Source organism: Pithys albifrons, chromosome 3 (genome assembly GCF_047495875.1).
Source record: "Pithys albifrons albifrons isolate INPA30051 chromosome 3, PitAlb_v1, whole genome shotgun sequence".
NCBI classification, from domain to species: domain Eukaryota; kingdom Metazoa; phylum Chordata; class Aves; order Passeriformes; family Thamnophilidae; genus Pithys; species Pithys albifrons.
In genome coordinates this window covers 8430712-8456474 of record NC_092460.1, presented here as the reverse complement: position 1 = coordinate 8456474, position 25763 = coordinate 8430712, and the positions used below count along the sequence as shown (strand labels likewise).

The window sequence follows — 25763 nt, the reverse complement described above, 5'->3', positions numbered from 1 at the left end:
GGAGTTAGCAGAAAGTTATATGGTCCTTCTACCATCTGCTCGAAGTTTCACTTTTCTGCTTGTTTTTCCACCCACTTTTTTTTTTTTAAGTATTTGTGTTTAAAAGCATCAGCCAAGAACTAAAAAGCTCTTATCGGGTAGTTCCAAATATACTGAGAGTTTGCCTTGCTGCTACCTCAGGAGTGTGTGTGGGACAGACCTCCATGAATCATCTCTTCCTGGCCGTGTCCCTTGTGTGTTTCTCTATTGAGCTGCTGCACATCTTTTTCACTTTGCTGGCAAACTATTTCTCATAAAGCCATTCACTTAGATTAACAGTCCAACCCATCCCAATGTTCACAGGAAATATGCTACAGGTTTTATGGCAGCTGAAGATGGTTTGAATGCTGAAGGATAGATGCACAGTAACTGGCTTTCTGTGTATCTCTACCTTTTATCTATTTCCAGCAGCATTGTTAATACAGGCAACATGCAGAAATACATATGTGACTATAAGCAGGCTGGGTGGATAGCTAAGATTTAAACAATTTTCTAAGCACGTGGCAGGAATGAAAGTGCAAACACCAAATTTGCTTGCATCCTTCACAGAGCTGTTAAGAAAACACTTTGTCTCAGAGAATTAAATGGTTTTGCAGTCTTCTTAGCCCCATTTGGCTTATGTGATATACAGATGGGTATAGATAGAAAAGAGGCCTATATAATTCATGCATACATGCACAATAGATACACATACACGTTTACAGTGTGCATTAAACTTCTGATTGATTTAGGCTTCAGAGAGAAGCCCAGGCTATGGATTTTTCAATGCTTCTCTCAGTAGTATTTCCCATTTCGTGTGGAAGCAAATAACCCCTGTAAAAGCAGACTCCACTGGAATAATTAATAGCAATTAGGTCACTGTGTTTATTAGTAGTCTAACAAAGTGTCTACTGAAAAGTAATCAGTGAAATCATGGTAGTTTTGCAGGATAACCTGTGAAGAGAATGAATACACAGGGGAGCACCAGTCAGCGAGATGTGCAGTCCTCTAGCACTTAGCAAATCAGCTGACAAAGGGAGCTTTGAAAAGAAAATCAATTTAGGTGAAAAGAATGCATTTATCAGAGCTTGATTAACGATGCAAATGTATCAGTGGGAAAACAAAGGCTTTCACACTGCTGTTTCAGAGCTGTGGCCATCACCAGGACAGTTGTGTGTGCTGGACTTTGTTCAGGGTGTTCTGTGGGCCTGGACATGCACTGAGTACACCTGAGTACATCTGTTCAGGTTTGGGTTTGTGGACCTTTGAGGATCTGTGGCTTTTTTTTTTTTAATGAGTCCATAAGTGGTATTTGAGGAAAGAAAACCAATTATCAGTAGGTCTAAATCAATAATTACTGGGCTCTGCACTCCCTTGGGAGCATACAACTCCAAGAGGCTGAAAACCCCTGGCCTTGCAGCATTTTCAGTGGTAGGAAAATCAGTAGCTGCAGGATTGGGCACCTGACCCATGTAAGAGCTTCTGTGTATGTTTACATCCTTTCTTCAGTACCTCATTAGACTTCAAAGTGTGGTGAGGTTTGTTTGCTTGTTTCTTTTTTTTTAAAAAACCTGGTTCTCAAGAGTTTTGTGACCCCAAGAGTTGTTATTGTAGGAAGGAGATGATGCTCTTTTTTGTTTTATGCGAAATAAATGTTAAATAAATTGTATTTTAATGTTTACTATGTCCCAAAGGAAGACAAAACCATTAGCTAATGACCATAATGATGAACAGATTTTATTTAAATTTGGAATAATATTTGATCTGCTATGCTATTAATGGTGATTCTGTTAAAAAACCCCTCTTTATAAATATAAAGGAATAAGTGTGATTAATTCAAGCAATATGAACTTGAAAACGATATAAAGAATCTGTTTGGACTGTAAGCTTAGATGCTGAGTATAGCTAGAGAAACTTCCTACTTTGTAACACGGAATAGCAAATAATGCTCCAGTTATCTATTCCTTTGGAATATTTTTCCCTTAAATTAACCTGAGCAACGAAAAGGGATTAGCAATTTTCCTAATTTTTTTTATTGGTAAAACTATGTGCAAGGTTTTAAAAAAAAAAAAAAAACAAAAACAGAAAAGGCAACTACTTGTGTGGTGTCAGTTACCAAAAACCTCTCAGAGAGATATTGTTCATGTGAGTTCCAGACTTCCAAAAGCATATTTATGTATTTCCACACAGAACAAAGCCTTGGGCTACGTCTGTGAGGTTATTCTGGTTACACTTTCTGAAGAAAAACACAGTGCTGTAGATCTGGACTTGGTGCTCCTGCATTTAGAACACCCTGCTCTGGTCCCTCGGGTTTGGAATGCCAGAATCCTGCTGGTCTCACCTGCTTGCACTGAATGAGGATTTGCAAAAGACCCTCTGTGCTGTTAAAACCTCATTTAAACCTCTGTGTGCTCAGGGTTGGTGCAGCCTTCCTTGCTGTAGGAGGCTCCCCCTGTGCTGCTGAGGGAGTGAGAACAAGGAACCTGGGTCGTAGGGGCCTTCCAGGGTCCTGGGTAACATCTGGAATTGCACATGGAAGGAAATTGCAAGCCCGTAGAGGATCTGGAGAACAGATGGAGCATGTTTCCCATAGTTAAAGGGGTATCATTATCCTGAAATACAGTCAAATTAAATAAAAACTGTCCTAAAAGTGTTTCATTGTTTCTAACCTTGGCTGTCCTGCCAGCATTTGTTTTACAGCCATGATTTATGAGAGAATGAGGGGATACATATATCACCAAATTGGTTGTACTTCACGTGGGTGCTGCTGATCCTAGCCAGATGCTGGTGATAAATCCAAAGAAATTTTCCTTTTATCTTTTTCAGCATTAGTGAACTTGGATGCTCTTTGGGACAGGAGTGGTTAGGGGCATGCTGTTAAAGCTTGTAACATCTATGATGGAAGCCCTGGACTCCTGGTGGGGAGAGCCAGAGACCTGAGAGATGAGCCTGTAGAGCTCACACACATCCTTGCAAGTCTGCCACACAGTCTCCAAAGTATCAGGCTATTCATCACTTGAAGACATGTTATGCCATGTGAATCTGGCAGAAAAAACCATTAGCATGGAAGTGATGGACCCTTCATTCTTAACTTTGGTGGCGCTGCTCAAGGGAACATTTCAGGGTGAAGCCTTTCCTGGCTCAGTGCTTGCATTCAGATTTAATTTGTGTATCTGTTAAGAAGCCACCTTTTAAGTGACTCTTTAAATACCCCATGAAGAATGACTGGTTGCTTCTAGGGGTTGAAAATGTTGCAGTCACTGGTAATTCTCTACAGAGTCACCAAACTGTCCTAGAACAGCAGCTCTCCTTCAGGCTCTAGGGAATCTCTGCAGGATCTGTGTCGGATGGGCAGGCACAGGAGCAGAGATACTGCTTTTGTGTAAATGTTTGCATGCAAAACCTGGCAAAGAAAGCTCAGGACATTCAGCTGTGAGGACTCATGTGTTAAAACTGAATGAAAATATTGTCCTACAGATTAGAATGGAAAAGCACACAGCCAGATCTCTAAAGTCTTCTCTTTACTGTGCACATTGAATAATAATTATTTTATGAAGATAGTACATGGTAAATATTTATAAACAAAATAGGCAAACAGTGAGACCACAGGGAATAAAGAACTATAATATCAAAGTACCATTTCAGAATAACTACAATTGCATTCTTTGCTATAATCGATATTATTTTTCCTTTCACAGGAAGTTATATAGTTTTCAGTGTTCAGTTCCAGTGGGATGACACTGGATATGTTCTGGCTAAATTTTGGTTTAATATAAAGGTAGTATTCTTGTTCCATGCATAAAAGCAAATAATCTCTAAATATAGATCTTTTTTTTTGCTACAGTAATTACTGCTTCTTCACCAACTATAAGAGCAATTAAGCCCCAGCTAATGAGCAGTTTTCTATACTATAGTTATTCTGCTCTATCTTAATAACACTTATCTCATTAAATAGCTTTCTTCCTTTGGAAAAGAAATGTCCAAATTCATTACATGTTTTACAGCTATTGGTCAGCAGAGCTTAATCCTTTTATCTTTTAAGGCAATTTTTTTTTCTTTCTCAGGTGCATCTGGTTCTGTTTACATTTTTTACCCTCTTTAATTTGGCTTCTGCAGCCACCTGAGAACATAAACTTGCTTTCCCTGCAGGGCCAGAGCATCTGAAACAGTGAGACTTAATGCCAGGCAAGGGAGATGTCCTGCTCTGAGGGCAGATGTCTTAAAGTGTGAATTTCATTCTTTGCCTTTTTTTCTAACAAATATTGAGAACTATCTTTCTAGAAAGCTGTGCTTTTGACAGTCTTTTTGTTTTTTTTTTTCTTTGCACTTTTTTTTTTGGTCATTCATTTTTCTAATAATTTAGGCAACCATATTTTGAAACATCTGAAGCAGTGGCTACCAAACTAGAAAGGGGCCCTGCATTGGGTGGTTCAGTGGGGAGCCTCTTGGAAAGGAAATGGCCCAAAGGGGTAAGGCAGCACTGCCAGGTCTGGGAGTTTTATTGTTAGTCTCATGGTACCTGGTGTTTTTCTTAAAGCCATTGCTGCTGGGATCTTCTAAGGAGAGGAAAATTCATCAGCTTCCATGCAGAAAGTCAGCAGTGGTTATGGGAGAGGAACTTGTAAATCTGTCCCAAGTATTTCTGATTGGGGAAAAACGTCACATGACAAGATCCCCCAGAGCACTTTGGTCATATTTTTGTAATCAAATATCCTACTTTGGAGATGTAATGCATAGTAGGACTTGGGATGTTGTAAATTGAGAAGTAAGCTTTCCCTTTACCTTCCCAGTCTACCATGGGCTGCAACTCCTGTGCAGGAGCTCTGTGTGACCTATGGACAGGGGGCAAAGCCTCTACAGAGGTTTTAACACAGAATTATTATCTTTTTTAATTTACTTCTTAATTTAAGGCACAAACACATCTTCTCAAATAGGTTGGGAAAAAATAATCCTAATGTTTTATTGAACCATGTAGCCACAACTACAGTCAGGGCTAAATCAAGGTATAGATATGAAAGAAAGTAAATCCCATGGTTACTTAGTTTTTCTTTTTAAAATGCTTAACAGTTTAGAACTCAATCTGTAGAAGCATTATTAAATAAACTCTGTGGCATGTTTGCTTTAGGACCTTGTTTAGCAAAGCACTCAAGTAAATGCATACAGTGGAGCCCAAGAATGATATCATATCTGTGCAATGGAGAGAGCACACAAGTGTGTGCTCAGTGTCCAAGATACGAGGAGCCCTTGAACTGGAACTACTAACACAATTAAACCTTTGCTGGAAAGACATTGAATTATTCAGCTATTTAAAGTAAAGCATGTGCTTAAGTACTTTGCTGAATCGGAGCCTATAAAAAGAAATGTTCACAAAAACATGGGAATGCTGAAAATGGAAACTAATGTCCAGCTAACTGACACTGTGTCACAACACCAGGAGCCAAAGCTGGGGATGAGAGCACTGTCGGCTGAGTTAGCGCTGAGCATTCCCTAGCCCAGCTCTGCACTGGGAGCTCTGCACAGGAGGGTTTGTGCTGCCTGCTTAGGGGGAGTAAAACTGAAGTCTATTCCAAGGCAATAAATCCACTGTTTAGTTTGCAAGTCATCATACCAGGAGCATTATGCTACATGATATGCATGCTGTAAAATGCAAGGCTTCTCTGAACCACTTAATCGAGGCATAAACTGGAGCTGTGAGGGAAACTCTGGAGGCTGAGTGTGAGTACAGATCAATAAGATGTGTCTCAGTAACTCTTAAATTAATAAACTTCTACTACTGATTTACTAGCTTCTCTGTGCTAGTGGAGTTGTAAGTGGTTACATCCAAAATTTACTTCAGAATAAACCCTGCTTTTTTAGCTGCTGTGAAAACCTGACAAGACCAGTAAGACCAGGAGTAAAAGTCAGCTACTATCAGTCACTGGTACTTAAAAAGAGACATAAAATTTGGTGCAGCCACTTTCACAAAATCTTATTATTATTATTATAAGGTTCTGTCCCTGCAGAAAATAATTCCCACCCAAGGGTGTACTCCAGGTTGTGTTTCTGAGAGCAGGTACTTGTACAGGACACATCACAACCAAGGAAGAAATAAGAGTGCTACATGTGTTTCTAAACAGTCATTAAAAAAAGGCCTGGAAAACATCCAAATAAATGTTATTTTACCAAAAGCACACCCCCACGCCCCCCTTTAGTGCTAGACAAGTACATGTACAGGTGTCATCTCCACTCTGAGGGAAATAGCAATGTGTAGGGTTTCCCCCTTTTGCTTATACAGACAATGAAGGTGGCTCTGAGCTGAGCACTGAAGGGTGGTTGTCCCTGGGACACTTGTGTGGGTCGTGTGTGTTAGCCCAGCTCTTGGTACTGATGGCTTTGATTTCTTCTGTTATTTCCCCTGATGTTAAAGTCTGTTTTGTGCTTGTCAGTAAAGCCAGGTACTCTGGAGTACTGCCAGGATCACTTGCTCCAAAGTAATGAGACTGACCAAAACAAATCAGGGGAGATTGGAAAAGATAATAATTTTAAGGTTCTTGTTTGCCTTCTGGCTCCTGTACCTTTTTGGGAGTTTTTTTGGGGGGGTTTTGTTGTTGTTTTTTTTGAGGGTTTTTTTTGTTGTTGTTGTTTCCAAATTTGCCTCTGAAACCACAGAGCCTGGAAAGTTTCTAGTTTAAAATGCTGGACATAATTCTTTCTCATGAGACTAAGACTGTGGTCTCTCAAGACTGCAGTCTCTGAAGTCCACCAACTATGGCTTTAAGAAAGTCATTAAATTATAATCAGAAAGGCTGTGTTTAATTATATATTTTGGTCTATGTTCCAGCAATTACCTTAAACTACTCAGAATACTCTTACTCATTCCCATACACTTGTACTGGCAAGAAATTCCAGTCATGTATTAAAACTTTTTTTGTGTTTCACTTTGAGCAAATAAAACCCAAAAGTCAGTTTGCTTCTCTAAAGGCTCCTGGCTTTAGTGTAAGATCACAGGTAACACAGGAATACAGACAAGTGCTACAGTGCTGTGGGATGGCATTGCTTAGCATAGGAATTGGTCTTGTCCCCACAGTGAGCCAACTGGCATCTGCATTTTTGCAGGTGGAACTCTTAAGCGTTGACCTAAAGGGAAAAAAGAACTTTTCTGAATATTTGTATGTGGTACTTGGGTTGGATCTGTTTGTTTCCCCCCTCCATTGCTTTTTGGATGCTGCAAGTCTGTTGGCAAGTTCCAGCAGAGCTGAAAGAAGAAATTCAGATTTTTGGAGGATATCTATGACTTAGGAAAGGCATTATTCCTTTACACATCTCTGATCCAAGGAACATCCTCTAACTAAGACAGTGGCGAGCTCTGCTTTGGATCTATTCAGTGTTCTTACTGAATCTCCAGCCTGGCTGACTTCCTCAGTGGATGGTGGTTCTTGGGAATGCGTGACCTTCCCTCAGGAGAAAAACTGTGCAGCCCCACAGGATTTACTGATCAAGACTCTGTAAATGTCTGGATGAGTCCCCTTGTGAACTCTGCATCTTCCATCCCGGGAAAGTGCTGTCTCCTGAAGACCACTTGCAATCTGCTGCTGGAAGGCAAATAAAGACTGGGCTGGAAATCTGGTGAGCTGGCATTGGAAGTATGCTGCAGGTTGAAAGTTGGAGAGCAGTTATACATGGAACTAATCTTTCAAAAACAAAACCAAAAAACCCCACCCAATGACTACTCAAGATTTGATTTATTCTGTGATCATACCTTTCTGAACAAAGTGAAAACTGTTTTTAAGACTGTGAGAGGTGACTTTATGAAGTGTAATGACTCATGCTTGTCAGGTCAGTATGTGTTATCCAACTGTTTCTTCTGGCATGAAAACCTGTTACTTTTTGCTGATACTGTAAGCATGGAAAACCAAACAAAACCTGAGATGCCTTCCCTGGGAACAGAGAAAATTTCAATAGTCTTCTGGGTATTTAACAAGGGTCCTTGATTAAATGAACTGTTTACAGACCTGAGTAACTATCAAGGATGCTAATGGTTAAGTGAGACACTTAATTTTTTATGAAAATCAGAAATAACAAAATCTGGTTTCCATTCCATGCATTAATATGCCAGTTAAGCAACTGGAAATACTGTTTAAGGAACATCTAGTTTGTAAATGAATAAGGATTTCAGGCCTAGAGTAGAAAATCTGTACAAACTATGCAGCAAAGGCTGCTCTGTTGAAGCGTGTGGTTCTGCATAACAGGTGAACTGAAAATGATGGGTATGACAGGAGCTATATTTAAATGAGCTGAGTTGAAAGCAGTGCAAGATTAGAGGAAAATATACACAAATCACTGCCAGTTCTGTCCTCTGCAGATCTATTTCTTTTGTCACAAGCGAAGGTTGCTGTGATGGAACATGAGGAACAACTTCTGTGACCAAATGACCAAACTCTGTGACCAGTCTGAGTTTAGCAAAGTTATGTGCCTTGTGGCATGTGAAGGAGAAAGAAACAAATATCTTCCGGACCAAACTGAGCAAAAGAACAGTTTCATTTCCAGGACTTCAGAAGAATTTTTCCTTATGTAGAAGGAAACTTCAATGTCACAATTTCCAGTGTTTTGGGTCAACACAGTTATGGAATTTCTGAACAAGAATTTGTCATGAAAGGTCAAAGTTGGGATGAATAATATTGTGAATGAGTCTTTTATCCAGCTAAGCTCCTGCTTTTATTAAAGTATTTTTACAAATATTTTGGAGTTTCAGCTACTTTTGGTTTAAAGGAAGGACCAGGACACTGTAGAGCAAGTGATGCTGTTTTTTTTGTATAGCACTAACCAAACTCCACCAGTGGTGTGAGGATCACATGTTACCTGGTCTTTGTTACTATAGGGATTAAAGTCATAGTTTAGGGCGTGGTCAGATCAGAGGAATGCCCCACAAGGCATCTTTATATTCTCAAGGGAAAGTCCTGGTGCTATCAAAGTCAGTGCCAGTCTTGCCACTTAAGTGGGTTCAGCCCAGTATCCCCTCATTGCTTCTGTGCTGAGCATCACCATCTCTTTGTACCTTAACCTTTTATCCTATGGACAGATACAAACAACAGTAACTTCAGTTTTATTTCTTGACATTACTGAGACAGCTTGAATACTTCAAGGCATGTTCCTGGGTGGAATCTTGATCTGGGGCATGTAATAAATTCCATATTGTTATTTAGGGAGTTTTCACTGTCATTGAACTCTAGGCTTAAAAGCACTCTATGCTTTAAATAGCAAATTACCTTTTTTTTTTATTTGATGTTAAAGTCAAAATGCGCTGTTTTGCTGTACTTCCAGACACCAGTAAGCTCAGTAATGCTGCACTGAAACGAGTCTCCTCTTTGCTTTGTGTTTTTCCCCTGTTTTCTTCTATACCATATGGATCCTGTGTCTGTCCTTTTTATGTCAGACTTTCACCAGGGCCACTCAGGTTGATCTCCATGCTCATCCCTTCAGTAAACATCTGCTGCTTGCCAATTTTTCCCTCTAAAGAAACTTCCTGCAATTAAGCAAAAGTGATAAAAATGACGTACTTTTTGTTACCTCTCAAGAAGCTCCTGTTGGTATGGGCAGTGTGGTATGTGTTAAAACTGTATTGGAGAGAGCTGCATTTTTCCTAACTAGAGCTTTGTTATGAAGTTCATTTCACTGAAAATATTTTGCATGCTTAACTACCTGCTGGTGAATTTTTCTATGCCAAGTAATGTGTCAGGAGCTAGCAGAGCATAGTAAGTTAATTACTTGTGTGCATACTGTGAAGGAAAAGCAAACAGCAAGGCACCGGTGATACGAAGAATGAGACTTCATTTCAGTCACCAGAGATTGTGTTGTTAATGAATCCGCTCAATCAGCAGGGAATTGGTAATGTAGATAAGCCCAGGTATGTCTGTGTACTGATAGGAAGATTAGTCCCTCAACCAAAACATTGGTTTTAGTGAGGGTTTGCTAATATTGAATAGTTTTTCAAAAGCACTGGTGAGATAGAATAACAGCCTGAATAATTATGGCTGTCTTGAAAAGACATGATGATGATGATGATCTTCTAATGTGCTCTGCAGACACCATATAAATTCAATATCTTACAGATTTCACAGTTAAATGATACACTTCAGATTCCATTTTATGGTATATATCACTGTGGGCTGCCCAAATGCTGCTGTGACTAAAGAGCTCAGGGAAGCGTGTTCAGAGCTGGCTGCTGCCTTCCTCACATGGGGCAGGGAGGAGTGGGGCAGTGCAGTGTGAAAGCTCCTGCCTGGCTCCCGAGCATCCGTGGTGACAGTGGGGAAGATGCTCCCGTCAGAGGCAGTGGGCAGCTGTGTGAGCTGCTGGCAGTGAGGTGGAGGGACATTGCCCTGGGGAACATTCATCCCAGTAACAGATGCATCCCAAAAGCCTGCAAACTGCAGTCTGGGGTGAGGAAAGAACACTTATCCCACCTGGGGGTTTTGGGTTTTTTTTGGTGTAACTCTGTATTTGAATGTGCAACTCAGGTCCTGTGAATGTACACTTACAGGTCCTGAGCACCACAGATTCTGTGGGAGTGAACCTCCTGCAGCGCTCACTCCAACTCCATCCATCACAGCAGTGCTTTGCTGCCAGCTCTCTGCAGCAGCTGGTTTTCCCTGCAGCAGCTGCTCAGGTGTTTGTGCAGATTCTCTGCCAGAGGGTGGTGGTGGCAGGAGGAAAGAGGCTCTGCTTCTCCTGACTGGGCAAGGCTGTGGGGCAGGAGGGGACTACTCTGGTGCCCTCCTCTAGCACTGACAGGCTGCTACCTAAAACTCACCTGGGCAGAAGGGTTATAATGGAATAAGATCCACCTTAGGAACTTTAGGTCCTTTTCAGGACTTTGATTTGTTTGGGTTTTTTTGGCTTTGTTTGTGGTTTTTTTGGTAGGTTTGTTTGTTTTTTCCTAATTGGAAAACTAAAGCTGGTTTTGAGCAGTTTAAGCTCTTTAGCATAGCATACTGAAAATGACAGATACAGAAGAAAAATGAGAACTGGTTGTAAACATTCTCTGTCAGCTACAGAAGTAGTGCCTTTTGATGGAGTACCTCAGGCTGGACACTATGGCTGCTTATTGTCTTCCTATTCATTCCTCTTGAATTAATGGTAGAAACATAGACTGAATGTTAATAGAAGTTGAGGCCAGGGTTCACGATGTGTCGTTAAGTAAAAGCTGGCAATTTCCCAGAAAGCCTCCTGGGAGCTGTTTTACTGGTGCATATTAGTGAAAGGGACAGCTGGATTGAAAAGGCTCTTGGAACAGGGATGCCATTAAGAACGTAGTTCGGTAGAAGTTGATTTTCACCTAAAAGGGTAATATCATGGAAAAATCAGCACTTGTCCAAGTGTGATGAGTGATTTTGGGGAGTGAAGTGTTGCCTGTGATATGATTAAATGGTGAGGTCCTAGTCTGGTGGCTGTCTCTGGTCAGGTTAGGATCAACAAGGGGTTTTGAAAAGCTGAAGGTGACATGTTTCAGCAATGGATAATTTTGTCTTCCTAGTTTTATTTTTTAATCCACTCTCTGCTTAGGACACTTCTGGGTTTTGTAAATGTTAAACCTGAGCCAAAGCAACAAGTGAAAATCATTTTTGTAGCAGGTTTCTTCTGAAATCATGAGTGCTTTCACCCCACCAGTGCCTCTGGATAGGCTTTATTGATATCAGCCCTCCCTCCCTTTATTCCCTTTCTATATTGCTCTGTGCTCTCTGTGGGTGTTTTATTAACTTGCATCCTGCAAAAATTCAATAAAAATATACAATTTTTTCCTGTTTTTCCTCCTCCCTTTTTTTTTTTTTTTCCCATGCTGTCTTTCAGAGGCACAGCTCTGGGGAAGGCTTCTTTGGTTAGTTATGAGGAACAGATGGGAATCAAGGAAAGGTACTTTCTGTTCTGTACCCACCCAAATTGGAGGTAATTAAGTTACTGTGAGGCATCATTTACGTTAGCAGTTTCTTTGGTGAGATCAAGACTATTAAGGGTACATGTGAGAAGTAGTAGGATTCAAGTCTGTGGTGCTTTGAGAAATAATTGGAACAGTGTTTTTTTCTAAATGCATTTGCAGCCAGTCTGGGAACAGGGGCTGTAGTGGGACAGTTGAGTCTTGCACAGCTTTTTATCTCTATAGCTCTCCTCAAGTTTTGAGCAATCCTTGCAGATGCTCTGATGAGATACATGAACTTCTCCCTTTATAAAGGAGTGAAATGGAGCATGTAGCTCCTGGTGGAAGGAAGGAGACAGAGAAGCAAGATGGGAATTTGAGATTTCCTGACATAAATGTCATGACTTATTACTGTCACTGTCGTTCAGTGCTCATCTCTGAGCCGCTGGGCAAGTTCAGCAGCACAGGAGCCTTGATGCTTCAGCCGGGTCTCAGTCAAGCCCTCAAACAACCCATGATCTCTGGTTTCAAACCATAAAAGAGTTTCTGAGCCCATCATACCTCTTCTTGCAGGTTTTGTTCACTCCTCCTGCAATCTGAGGTCTCCCACACTTTCAGCTCAGCAGAAGCACCCAGGCTGTTGCCCAGTTTCAGCTCTGGGTCCTGTGGGGGCTGTCACCTGCAGTGTGGGGGTAAGGTCACAGGCACGGAGCAGCAAATTGTCTGCTTGTCCCCCTTGTTTTTGCCCACTTGGGTGTTGGCAAAGGATGTTGTAATCAGCACCAAGACAAATTCAGATCCTCTTCTCTCAACAAAGTCCCTTGAGGCCCTGCAGACCTCCATCTGCATCCAACAACTCTTGGGTGGGAAAGTTTCTTGCGCAGTTTCTTTCTCTTGTTTGCTCAGTTTTATTTTCTCAGAGCTTTAGTCACACTGTGCTTTCTCCTTGGAGGAGCCCAGATGGCACCATGGTTTGCATCAATGTTACATGAGCTTGTGCTTTTTCATATGTTTAATTCCATGAAACACCAGACTCTTTTTTTTTTTTATTTTTGCTCTCTGGAAGAATTGACATTTCTTTTCTTATGGGAAGCTTGATCACCTTTCTGATGTGTGAGTGCCATTTCTGGAAGATGACTTTGGAGAAGAGGGCATGAAGCGTGGTGTTACAGAGAAGGGGAGGTTGTCCCAGGGGATTGCATCTGTTCAAATTTGAGATGCTTTGCATTGGGTTGCTTGTCATTGTTAGGCTGTAAACTTTTTGAGGCGGGAGCCGTTTGCTGGTCTGTACAGAGAAGAATGGAGCCTCTCTTCCTTCTGCTGTAATAGGTCACTTCAGCAATATAAGTATTGCTACTGTCAAGGTCCGTCATTCTACAGCTATTGCCTGTAAAGGAACAAAGGATAGTAAAAGAGGGAGGCCCTTCCACAGAGAAAGTTGTCCTGGATGGGACCTGTCCAAGACACTCATGCCATGTCTGAGGCACCCATTACTGAAATATATGTCTTCCTCCCACTAACACAAAGTGCTGTCACGGAGCTATTGCATTGATTCATAATACATCTTCATTTTGTAATTTCCATTAGGATTTATACTTTATAAAATTATATTTAGGAAAAAAATCTATTTTTATGTCTGTCTCTGGCCTTCATGGGGCTTTACTCAACTAGTATAGGAATATAAGAAAGTTAATTTACAATGTCTTCGTATAAATTAATCTCCTGTTTTTTCCTTATATTGCCAGTTGTCACCTCGTTTGTTATATGCAGCTGAGGGTGAGCAGTTTTAAAAAGGCCTCTGACAGTTATAAAATGAATGGTGTGAAATGTCAGATACATTTATTAAAAATGTAGAAAATTAGAAAAAAACAGAGGATGTAGATGTACATTGTCTCAGTCACTTGCCACCAGCAGGCACCTTCAATACCACACTTTATCCTCCCACTCAGTGAGTTCTGCATGACAGTTTCATTGATATTGTTGTGCTCTATGCTCAATATAAATAGTTTTGAAATATTAGTTATAAAACTCAGCAGGTCATTAGGCAAGTCTATCAAGAGTTTATTGTGTGAGACACCCCTTAAAAAGCCCCAAACTATCTTGCCAACACAGCTAAACTTAGTACCATTTTCACTTTTGAGTGGTGGTAAATTATTCAGCTCACAAATGCTAAAACTTGGAATGTTTATGGAAAAAGCTTGTTTTAGTAATTACACTTACTCCACTTTATTGTGAGCTTCCTGCAGCATCAGTCTTAAGGTCCTGGTGTTTCCTGATGTTGGATATTTATCATACGTTTGTGCCTCTGGCAGCTTGACAGGTACAGTGGGAACTTCATACAAGATTCATGGCAGCTTCATACTTTTTTGAGGAACAAAATTATGATGCAGAAGGTCTGTATATGTGCAGGTGGGGATATATATTAAAAAGCACAGTGTTTGTGACTGTATAGTAGATATGTTCATACATAACTGTAAGGAAAGGTTTTGAAAACATGCATTAAAAACTTTGCCAAAGGTAATTGAAGGTGAGGAAGTTTAATTAAAGAATCCAGCAATAACTGTAGCATCTGTGGATATGAAAGTTTAAGGAGAGCATGCACATCACTCTGTCTTTTGGTTTAAAAGCTGCAGACTTTATAGCATAGTTTATATTTAGCAGTGAGATTTAAAGCCTTTCTTTGCATCTGCCACATTTTGGCAGTGCGACAGTATCGCTGACACCATCAGTTCTAAAGATCAGCTTTCCTTCTACAGCCCCATGGCTGGCAGTTCTGTAGGTGTAGTGGCATCGGTGTTTCTGGTGCCACTGCTCATGGTTACTCAAAGGTTATCTAAATCCAAACCTTCTTTGTTCCGTCTTCCTGTATTTTTTGTTTGTTCCAGCAACTGCTGGTTAAGATATCCCTTATCAGAGATTGCTCTTGGGGAAAATTTCTTTAAGATTTTTTAAGTTCTCAAAAACCTATCCTTGGCTGTTTGCGACTCTGCCGTGCCTTGCACACACACACCCCTCTCAGACTGGAGAGTGCTTAGACCTGTTTGGGTCTCAGCAAACTCTTCAGGATCTTGCTCTTGCAATTCAGTCTCATTTTTCAAGCAGTAATTGGAATTTTCTGCAAGCACAAGTGTCTCATGTTAAACAGAGTGATGACAGAGAATAATAAAATGAAAAGCCCTTTTCCCTCAGGGCAGGAAATTTTTGTTCAAAACAGCACTGTGAACTCTTTAACTACAGGCTCTCCTTTTCCATCACTTTGATTTTGGTATGCCATCATTTTAGAGAAAGACAGTATAATTTCAGCAACTTTTCTGCCTAATATTCAACAACCTGGTTGCTTTCTCTGCAGCAGGAAGACCCCTGAAAGATGCCACTGATTTTTGTCAAGGCTTTCAGGGATTTTTGTGCCTTTACCTCTGCAGCCCTGTGCTAAATCACTCAGCAAGAGATATGTCATTCAAATCATTCTTTTTGGCCTTATATCTAAATGCAGTTTTTAGGCTTCATCCTACGGGATTCACTTTGTTTCTTCTTCCCAGGGGGGACTGGAGGTGAGAGGAGAGGGTAAAGGGAAGCAGATTTTTCAGCCAGTCTGGATCTGCAGTACGTGCCTTGTTTCCTGTCACTACTCACGTGGCTTAAGCCCCACTCCAGTGTCTTGCTGGCCTTACTGATACAGCTCCATTTTAAATGTCAAAAAGTGATGATGAGATCTTGTGGCATCAAGTAACAGTTTCAGGTTTTTTGTTCCCAGATAATGGAGAGAAGCCCCAGACTGAGATTTCTGAAGGATCTTAAAATGCATTTAGTTCCATAGTGAATTTCAGTGATATTTGTTTTTTTTAAAGCAATCTTTTCGGTTTGAAAACCCAGCCTGCTATTGAAGTTCATTGCTTTGTAGCTGAGCAAGGGCACTGCTTCCTTGCTCTTCCTCAGTGTGAAGAAAGGAATCAGTTTTGTTTATTGGTGGTGACATTTCTTTTTGGTGTTTCATGAGATTTGGCTCATGATAGAGCAGTTCAAGTGTGATAGAGACACAGAGGCAGAGATTCAGATCTTTGGTGTTGCTCAGCTAAATGCTGAGATGGTTGAGCAGGTCACAGCTGCCAGTCCGTGCAAAGGAAAGCATCCCTGCTTATCCAGAGCCTGTAAAACTTGCAGAGGTTCTTACCTGCTGTGGTCCTTTATGTATTTAAGCTGCCCATCTAGAGCTGTGCAAGCAAAGCTTGGGACATTTTTAACAGGAAATGCTATTTCATTCTATCCATTCTTAATAACTGATTGGATTTTGCCCTAGGACAAACCTGGAATTTTCCCTTTCATACCTGCTTGTGCTGAATGGCACAGTACTGTCACACAGCTGAAATAGTCAGAAGTTGCCTGATTTAATTGCCTGTTAATCTCTATCTGGATTTTGTGTAAAGGCAAATGTGTTACACACCAGTCTGTATCAGAGTAGCTGATCCATTAATTAGAAAATTATGTAAAATCAAGGAAATGCCACTATTTTTAATAACAGATGTTTTAAAGCGAAGGATTGTGAGAGAAAAATAAATATTTTTAAGTGGAAGTTTTTGTACAAGCTTTAATTAGATTTTCTCAGAATACATTATTTTAATGGTTTTTCATTAATGATGACTGCTCATTGCTCTGTACAGTAAAAAGAAGAAAAAAGTAATCTCAGATTCTATTTAAAGAGTGTGTTAAAAACTATTAAAGATACTGCAGTAATTGACAGAAAGATTTTTGTATGGGAAAAGAATCTAGGAGGCATCAGGCAATTTCGGACAAGGATGGGTGATATAATCTCTGGCCTTAAGTGTTGTTTGAAGCTTTGTGTGTAAGACACCATGGTGTTGCTGAGGTCCCTGACCCCAGCTCTGCTCTCACGCCTTGCAAACCAGTGGCCCTTTTGTCCCTGCTTTCAGCCAAGCTGTAAGGTTAAGTCCCCCGAGACCTGGCTGTGACCCAAAGTGTGCTCAGGGAGTGTCCAGATGTGGGAGATGAATGGGCTCTGCAGCCCCCCGAGCCCATGCAGACACTGGGCAGAGTCAGCAGGGCTGGGGTCCCTGGGGCTGCTGTGGGAGATGCTCTGTCCTTGTACCAGCCCAAGACAGGGAACAGAGCTCTGTGTGGTGGGAAGGGTGAGAAAACACCCCGTGGCAGCTGGGAGAGAGTGGCCTCCGCTCTGCAGTGCTCAGAGGATCACTGAGGCTGAATTCCCTTTCCTGACTGTTTTCCTCACCCCGCAGGCCTGTCCCACTCAGGAGTTCTCCAGTCACCATATCCTCTTGCTGCCATGAGCTGGGAGTGAATACAACCCTCCTTCCCCAGTGTGGGCATGTAGTTGTGGGACCAAGCCCATGGTTTCCTGGGGGCAAGACACTGACTTCAATATCTGAAAATGCCAAATGTTATCAGTTATTATTCTCTTTCTGTGCTGCTCCTGCATCAAATACTTCAGCCTCCAGGATGGGGCTCTCTGATGTTTACCTTTGCTTGCAGGTTGTCCCACCACCTCAGTGGAAATGTGTATTATTTATTAACACAGGTGAGGGCTCTAAACTTGTGTGGGTTTTTGGAAACCGAATTATTTATCAACCTTAAAAGGCCAAATCAAATTCATTCAAAATTTTATTTGATTAAAGCCACCATGCTTACTGTTGGAAAAATGAAATACAAATAGCCATAAGTTCCTCTGTTTCAGATGGGTAAATGTCACATATGGAATTAGGGGATTTTTTTTTTAAACTAGGTTTAAGTGAAACCGAGTCTTTATTTAGTGTCATGTTTTTATTTAAAAGCATTTATTTAAAGTTCTAAAAAACAAAGAATTCAATAAAGCAAGACAGGTGTAACAGCAAATGATTAATGATATAATTCTCAGTACTTTATAAAGTGTCTAACACTGAAGAGATTTATACAGTGCAGAATGGCAATTGTGCTTTGATGGAAGGAATAGGTAATCAATATCTGCAAGCTTGGAAAAAGTGTTCTATTTCCTCCTCTAATGATATAGGGGTTTTTTGCAAAGCAAGGATGTCTGGAGCATGAGACATTTGGAAGAAGAATTAATTTGAAATCTGTAGTGGAAGATCAGTTTCAATTAAAACTGTACTTGAATGTCCATGGAAAGGAGCAGGCAGTTAGGCCTGAACCTTCTGATGGCTACCAGGGAATAACTGAATCCCACTGCACTATTCTTGATTACATTTTATAGGTTGTTGAGCTTTTTTTTTTTCTGGGTTGGGGATATAATTTAGTTTGGTCTCAACAGTTTTCTTCTCACTTCCCCAGCCCGCCTTTGCCTTTTTGTGCTCATTGTTAAAGCCGGGATGGCCCCAATTCTGCACTGCTGGGAATGGAGATGTTGGGGTTGTGGCCTCTATTTCTGTCTAGAGTTGCTGCCATAATGGTGTAGGTCATATTGCATGTAGTAATTTACATATCAAAAACTTCTGAAAGAAATTAATGGCAAACCTTTCCGTTTATAAAATCCTGTGCCGATTTTAACTAGCAGGTCTTGAACCTCTAAATCGGAGCTTAGCCCTCTGACTGTATTTGGGGATGTCAGGACTTGGAGTCACAGCACCAGCACTAAGTTGGGGTTTTGAATTGCTGAGAGAGTTTCATTGCATTAGATTTTTTTCTTTAATAATTCAGCACCAGTATGGAAACATTTTATGCACGGCAACTAATACTGTCACATGAAGAAAGCAGATACTGCTAGGCTTTTTTTTTTTTTTTTTTTGCTAAATTAGGGATTCATAAGCAGGTGAAGCTACTGTATTTATAGAAAGAGATTTATTGCTACTAAATTAATTCAAGCAAGTCGAATTAATTTTAAAAAAAGCCTGTTTTTTAAAATGACACAGAGCTACACAAGCCTTCAAAGGTCTGTGAAAAACTACATTTCAGAAAGAGTCTGTCCAGGTATCTAAGTCACTTGAGGTTTTAATTCAACATGGTGGTTTGTTTGTTTACCCTTATGGCTTATTTTATTCATTTTGACAAGGATGTTTTCACTGCAAATAGGTTGAGAGTTGGCTCTACTTAAAATAAGTAAGTAAATGAAAAATTGTGGCAAGATGCATGGAAGGAACCCTACAGTCCCTGTTAAAATAAATCCGCCTACTCAAAAAAAAATTCCCCATTGACACAGAATACTTAAAAAAGAAAAATTTGAGTGCGCAGCTCCTTTCGAATGCACAGCTGAAACCACTGAGATAGCCTCTGTGAGCAGAGTGCTTTTGAAAAGCTCACCCCTTGTTTATAACAAAGCCAAAAAATGAGAGCTGGCAGGTTTGATTATGTGTGGTGCTAAACATTTTAAAGTAAATTCCCAAATTTCGTGGAGTAGATGCAAGGTTTTATGAAAAGTAAATCTGAATTTCCAATTAATTCACTGCAGTCCAATTACTAAGAGCATCCTGATTTGGGAAAATAGCAGTGTTTGAGTGGAACACGTTGCATTTCCCCCACATAACGTTTTTAATAATTCTATTCTCCTTGGCTGTGGTACATTGGGAAATTAACTGGAAGTGGCTTTTGCTGACAATACAAGTTGAACCATGAGATAAATGAAACTGATTTTTAACCTGGGCAGATGATGTAAATGATTTTTAAAAGATGTTGCAGTTTTGACTAATTATACTTGAAAGTAAAGCACTTTCTTGTTGTGCTTGGGTACCAGACAGCATTTGTGTGTGATGAGTATAGCACAAAATCTCACTATTGATTAAGTGTCCTGCATTAGCTCATGGGAAGAGAGCATGAAGGCATTTTGCAACTAGACAGATTAAAACCCAAGGTCCAGAGAAACTGGCCTTCACACCTGCTGTGTTTGGATGGCATTAATTGAATTTGCATGTGCTTCTCAGATGCAAGGGTAATAAATGCACATTGGTGCATCATTTCCTGCTGTCTGCCTATCGGACAGACCTGCTGACTGGGTAGTTCAGAGGTGCAATGCAGGTGGGACTTTGGGGGTCTCAGGAGAGAGGGTCCACCTTGGTTTTGGTAGCTGAGCTTGGGCAAATTGCTTTCCTTCTCAGCCATCAATTTCCCTGTCTGTACGAGAGAATAATGTTGCTGATTCTGGCTGTAAAGCACTGCAAGAACTGTGAGAGGCAAGTGCTTTATGAGAACTCTGTGTTGTTACTTGGGAGCTCAAAACACTGTTTGCACTCAAAGAAAGGTATTCTTTTAGTCTCTGTTAATACAATTTAAGAGTTGGAAAGGGGAGGTCATAAGAAAAATTGAAAGTTCATGGAAGAGTCTCCCAAGTGGGCTGCTGAGTGTTATAGCACATCTACAGCTGGTATGTGATGCAGATGACAAGGTCTTTGTCTCAAACCTTTTATTTTTCGATATCATTTTAATTGACTGTTCATCAACATGAGAAAACTCATGTAAGAATAGCAGCAATAAAAAGTTACAGCGTCTTCCTGACAGGAAGTCCTCTTTACTTCCTCTCTCCAGAGTAATTTCTTTTTTCCTTTGTTGTTTTCTTCAAATTTACTAATATACATTTAGTTTAATTTTCTTTTTATCTTTTCTGGCTTCAAAACCTCCAAAAGAAATGAGATCATTAATAAAGATCTTATTATTTAAGCAGACTATTGCACTAACACAAGTTAATGGGTAGCTGAAACATTATTTGTCCATTCCGAAAAGGTAAACTATATAGTAATGTATTAAGGCTGAAGCTTTAGGGGAGTTCCCATAGCACTGTGCTAATGGATAACAGTTGCATGAGAGGAGCTTGGGAGCTGCAGATGGTTTTATAGAATAGTAGTTTTTAAAAAAGGCCATTGTTCGTTAGTGCCAGAGGCAAAGCTGGAGTACGGCACAAAGCCAATGGATTTCAATCTCCTCGTGAGTTTACACGTCTCAGCCTCTTTCAAATGCAAGAAGTGTAGATGTGGTGGAGTTACCTGGGGAGTTTGAGTGCTTCATCCTCATACTTAAGAGTTATCCAGCGCTGTTGAGCCACTGGAATGTTAATTGGCATTTGTATTTTTTAACAGGTACCTATGGTCCTGAGCATTGGGTTACTTCCAACGAGAAGTGTGGAGGGTCTCACCAGTCTCCCATAGACATTGTAGACCATCTGGCCCATGTTGGAGATGAGTATCAAGAACTAAAGCTTGATGGTTTTGACAATGAATCTTCGAACAAGACTTGGATGAAAAACACAGGGAAAACAGGTATGTTCTCTCCTACTCGTCTCCATAGCCTGCCTACAGTCAATTAATAATTCAAGCCATGTTCCACCTTCCTCTTTTTTTGTTGTTCTGTTGTTTGGGCTTTGTGGCTTTCTTTTGTTGTTAATATAATTTTCCAGAAGAAGCCACCTACATCTGCCTCTGCATTCTGTGCAGAACTAGTTCTGCAGATTGATTTTAAGGAGGGTCTTTTTAAGGTGTTTTTTTATTTTTTTTGATTCTCAGTGTAAACTAATTCTCTTGGTAGTCAGTTGTTCTTCAGAATAAAAGGCAGCGTAAGAGTTTCAAGGTGTAACCTTGAATTATCAGCTTTGGGAGCCTGTAACATCTAATCCAAAAGAATGCTGAGATGCAGGGCTCGGGGGGAAGGAAAGGGAGGTCTTAGAAACTGGAAGATTTTAGAGAAGAATAAGCAATAACTGCTTGGAGTAGAGGGGTCTTATTAATGTGTTTCTGATATGATTATAGCAGAGTATTCTTCACTAAACTGAATCTTTTTCTGCTCTGTCTGTTCTGGCTTTTAGAGAAAAAAGAACAGGCATGAGTACTGCTTATTTTTACCAAAACAGTTCACCGAAAGGTCAAGGTTGATTTATATGCAAAGCCACATGCATTTGATTACTCTTTAATTCTAAAAATGTAAAAAGCAGAAATTATAAGGCCACCCTCTTCATTTGACAAGGTCAAATATTTTTAGGGAATTGGATTAAACCATTAATTAATTCAATTTTATTTATTGGAAGTATATTTTTATCTTTATTAACATCTGACTTGCATTGCTGTAGTGCTTTCTGTACCATGTCCCCAGCCAGAGGTCTGCTCGCAAAACCCAAGGTGTGTACCTGCTCCAGGAGTTTGCACCGTGACCTTGGATGCCCCCGTGGCTTCCAGGGGACTTTGACAGTGACCCATGACCTGAAGTGCTTCAGATCCAGCTCCAGAGCTTCAGGATTTTAGCAGGAGTTGGGAGTTCTTGCCCCTCAGATGAAATGGATAGTCAGGCTGTGATCCTGTTTTCTTTTCCACAGAGCAAATCCAGTTAACGTGAACCACCACCAAGAATAGCTGGGGGGGTTGATGCATTACTGAGGGGTTTTTTTTGCCAACTTCACTAAGAAATCCTCCTGTTTGCTTTGAAATCGTGACTTTTTTACCCTTTGTAGTAACGTGAGGTTCAGGCAAGGTTGAGTGCTATGGTAATTTGGTGCTTAATTAATCTATTCATGTAATGAACCCTGCCCTTATGGTCACAGAGGCTGTTTGTGGTAATCAGCAATAAATATAATTAGAAATACCATGAAAAAGTGATGGTGCTATTCTTCAAAGGAGGGTGCTAATGCTATACTGTACATGTAATACTAATGTAGCTGCATGTATATTAGGAAACCATTTTAGAATTATAGAATCATTTAGGTTGGAAAAGACCTTTGAGATCATTGAGTCCAACCATTAACTCTGCACTTCCAACCTCATCAGTAAACCATGTCCTAAGTGTCACATCTACACATCTTTTTAAATGCCTACAGGGATAATGACTCCACCAATTCCCTGGGCAGCCTGTTGCAGTGCTTGACAACCCTTTTGATGAAGAAGTTTTTTCTAATATGTAATCTAAATCTTCCCTGTCACAACATGAGGTAATTTCCTCTTGCCCTAGAGCTTGTTACCTGGGAGAAAACACTGACCCCCACCTGGCTAAGACCTTTCAGGTAGTTGTGGAGAGTGATAAGGTCCTCTCTGAGCCTCCTTTTCTGCAAGCTAAAGTTCCCCAGCTGCCTGAGCCTCTCCTCATTAAACTGGTGCTCCAGAGCTTTCACCAGCTTTGTTGCCCTTTTCTGGACTTGTTCCAGCACCTCAGTGTTCTTCTTGTAGTGAGGAGCCCAAAAGTGAACACAGAATTCAAGGTGTGGCCTCACCAGTGCTGAGTACAATGGCCAGTCCCTGCCCTGGTCCTGCTGACCACACTATTGCTGATACAAGGCAGAAACTTGTTATGTCAAACTGAAACGTGCCAGCAGATTTTCCAGTCTCCACACAGTTGGCAATGAAAGCTGAACCTTCAGTCTTCTCTGCTGGGTGATTTTAGCACTGCTGCTATATTTGATTTCCTCACCCATTGGGCTATGGATTTTTGCTGACAAGTTACTGCTTCGCAGAGCAACAGTAACTGTCACTTTTCTTGGTAACTTACGGCCTTTTGCTGGTAATGTGAAGACTCTTTTTGCCTTGCTGTCAGCCCTGATTTTTTCTGCTGAGCTCCTAACTCCTCCCTTGTTTTATCAAGCCCCATTCCTTTTCTTGCTTTTCTGACCTTTCGAAGAAACTTGCCTGGGATTAGTTTTTAAGGTGGTAAGTGGTAGAGCAGCAAACCAAGTCGGGAGTTTTGGCTTATGGGTAGAAGATAGAGGAAGGCTGTGCCATAAATTGCAATGCGTTTTGGCAGCAGAGTCTTGAACCAGATGGCCACATGGGACCTTCATATTGCAGACTGACAGAGACAGTAAACTAAATAACTGTTTAAGAAATGGTGATGGATGTAGAGGGCATTTCTCAGCAATTAATGACTGGTTAAAAGAGACAGGGGTCCCAGGGAAAGCCAAAGGCCCTTAACCTTAACGCTCATTAACTGGCAGGAAATGTGTTACTTGGGTTATTGTTATTGCTATAGGACCTGATCTTTTTTTTTTAGGGTGGAACAATGAGTTATTTTTATGCTCTGAAATGTTAAAAGGTAAAGAGGTTATTGCTGTTCAGATTTGTTCTGGTCCTTCTTCTGTGTCCCCCCTGCCCCATATCAGGTAAAGGGCACACAATGTACAGAAAATGGAAATGGATTTTTTAAGCCTCTATCTCAACTAGAAATGCTTTTGTGCACAATTACATTGGTGAAGGCACTAATGTGGGTTTGATTTTGTCACCAGAGTAGCTGGCCATAGTACTAAATGCTAAAGGTCACTTGGAGAGTATACATAGATGTATTTTCATAAGCTGTTTATTTGTGTCACCTTATAATTAGGTGTCAGCTGGGCCTGAGGTTGACAAGGCTTCTTTGAGCCTGACCTGCCCCACGGAAGAGCACCCTTGGGAGCAGTACCCCCACCAGCATTACACATACATTGCCACTTTACCTCTTTTTAGGTCACTGAGAACTTCTGAAAACTCCTTCTGCCTGGAGAAACTGGCTACCAGAGCTGTTTGGGATTTTTTAAGTACTTTTCCTATTTGATATGCATCACTCTGACTGGTCCTGACCATCACAGCTGCTCTATAGGGCAGAGGAATAGCTGCTTTGAGTCCAGGTTTATTCCTGCTCTCATAGGGGTCATGGGCCTCCCACTCCAGCCCTGAAGCTGCAAATGGCATCACACAGTTGTGGTCCAGGTGGCTGCATGGCACTTCCTTCAGTTTTGTCATCTCAGTTATGTAGTATTTTAAATTAGTGGGTTTTAGGAGTTGATGCCTTGCACTCTACAAAAATCCTTGGATAAAAGCAGTGGCTCCTGAAGCCCAGTAAGGTTATGTTTGTTTATTCCAGTCCTGAGTACTAAAGGTGACATGAAAGGGAGGGAAGCCTCCAAACCACTGGCAGTAAGGGGATGCTGCTGAGCTGGGAAGGTGATGGGGACACGTGTTATACAGCTCAGCAGTGTAAGAAATACTGTAAAATGAACAATTAGATGAACATTTCAGATTGTACATCCTCCTAATTATCCTTTTAATTATTCATCTAAAACAAGTAAAATGACCCCTGACAGAGCCATAAATTATTTAGAAACTATCAAATATTTATTAGATGCAACTGAATCTCCACAGAGGTTTTTAACAGATGCATGGGAATCCACTTTCCTGTATTCCTCTACTCCTACAATTTTATCTATGGAATTTATAACTAATTGAATGAGCTTTTCATGATTTAAAATACTGCTGAGCTCATGGAGAATTTTTTTAAGGGAGGTGGAGAGCAGTGGTGCTTTCAGTCCCTTATGTTTCTCAGATTTGGTGTAAGAAGACAGTGACTCCCAGGAGCATCCTGGGCTGCCACAGGCAGTGGCCTATAGCCAGTACTGCACCACCCACCTTCCTACACAAACACTTGGATGCAACGAAGTACTGAAAGAAGCAGAAACAATGGAAGAAAACAGCCCCAAGATTTCACTGGACCAATTTAGAAACATCTGAGCATCTCATTCAATTTAACATTTAGATAGTTTTGACATAAACAGTTTAAAGTTGAGCTGTGTGGAAAAATTACACTGTCTGTTCTCACAGGAGGGCAGAAAGCCTGGCCTGCAGCAGAGCCTGCACTGAGTCACCAACAGAGGAATAACTTTTATTTCACAAGCAGCTTTTGTTGTTGGTTTTTTGTTTGTGGGGTTTTTTTCCAGCAGTGAATAAAATCCTCCCTCTTACATAATAAAACTGGATTTATATTAATGTTCCCATTGTGATGACACAGTTGGCTTGAGAACACAGAGAAATCCTTGTGGGTTTTGCTATTTCCAGTGGAAAAAAAATACCTAAACCAACCACAAAACTTTAAACACAGGATTCTAGGCACAGCAAGCAATGATCTCCAATGGCTTTTACAGAAACAAAATTCAAGTTTTAGTTCTTTTTTTAAGCAACAG

The 25763-nt window shown here is 40.7% G+C and overlaps 1 protein-coding gene across 1 annotated transcript in view; it reads left to right on the top strand.

Annotated features, from left to right (window-relative positions):
* PTPRG (protein tyrosine phosphatase receptor type G) overlaps positions 1–25763 on the top strand; it is a 397860-nt gene that overhangs the window by 189118 nt on the left and 182979 nt on the right. The window contains exon 3 of the mRNA XM_071550347.1: positions 20938–21117. Coding sequence (XP_071406448.1) covers positions 20938–21117 — 180 coding nt within the window. The remainder of the gene's footprint in view (positions 1–20937; positions 21118–25763) is intronic.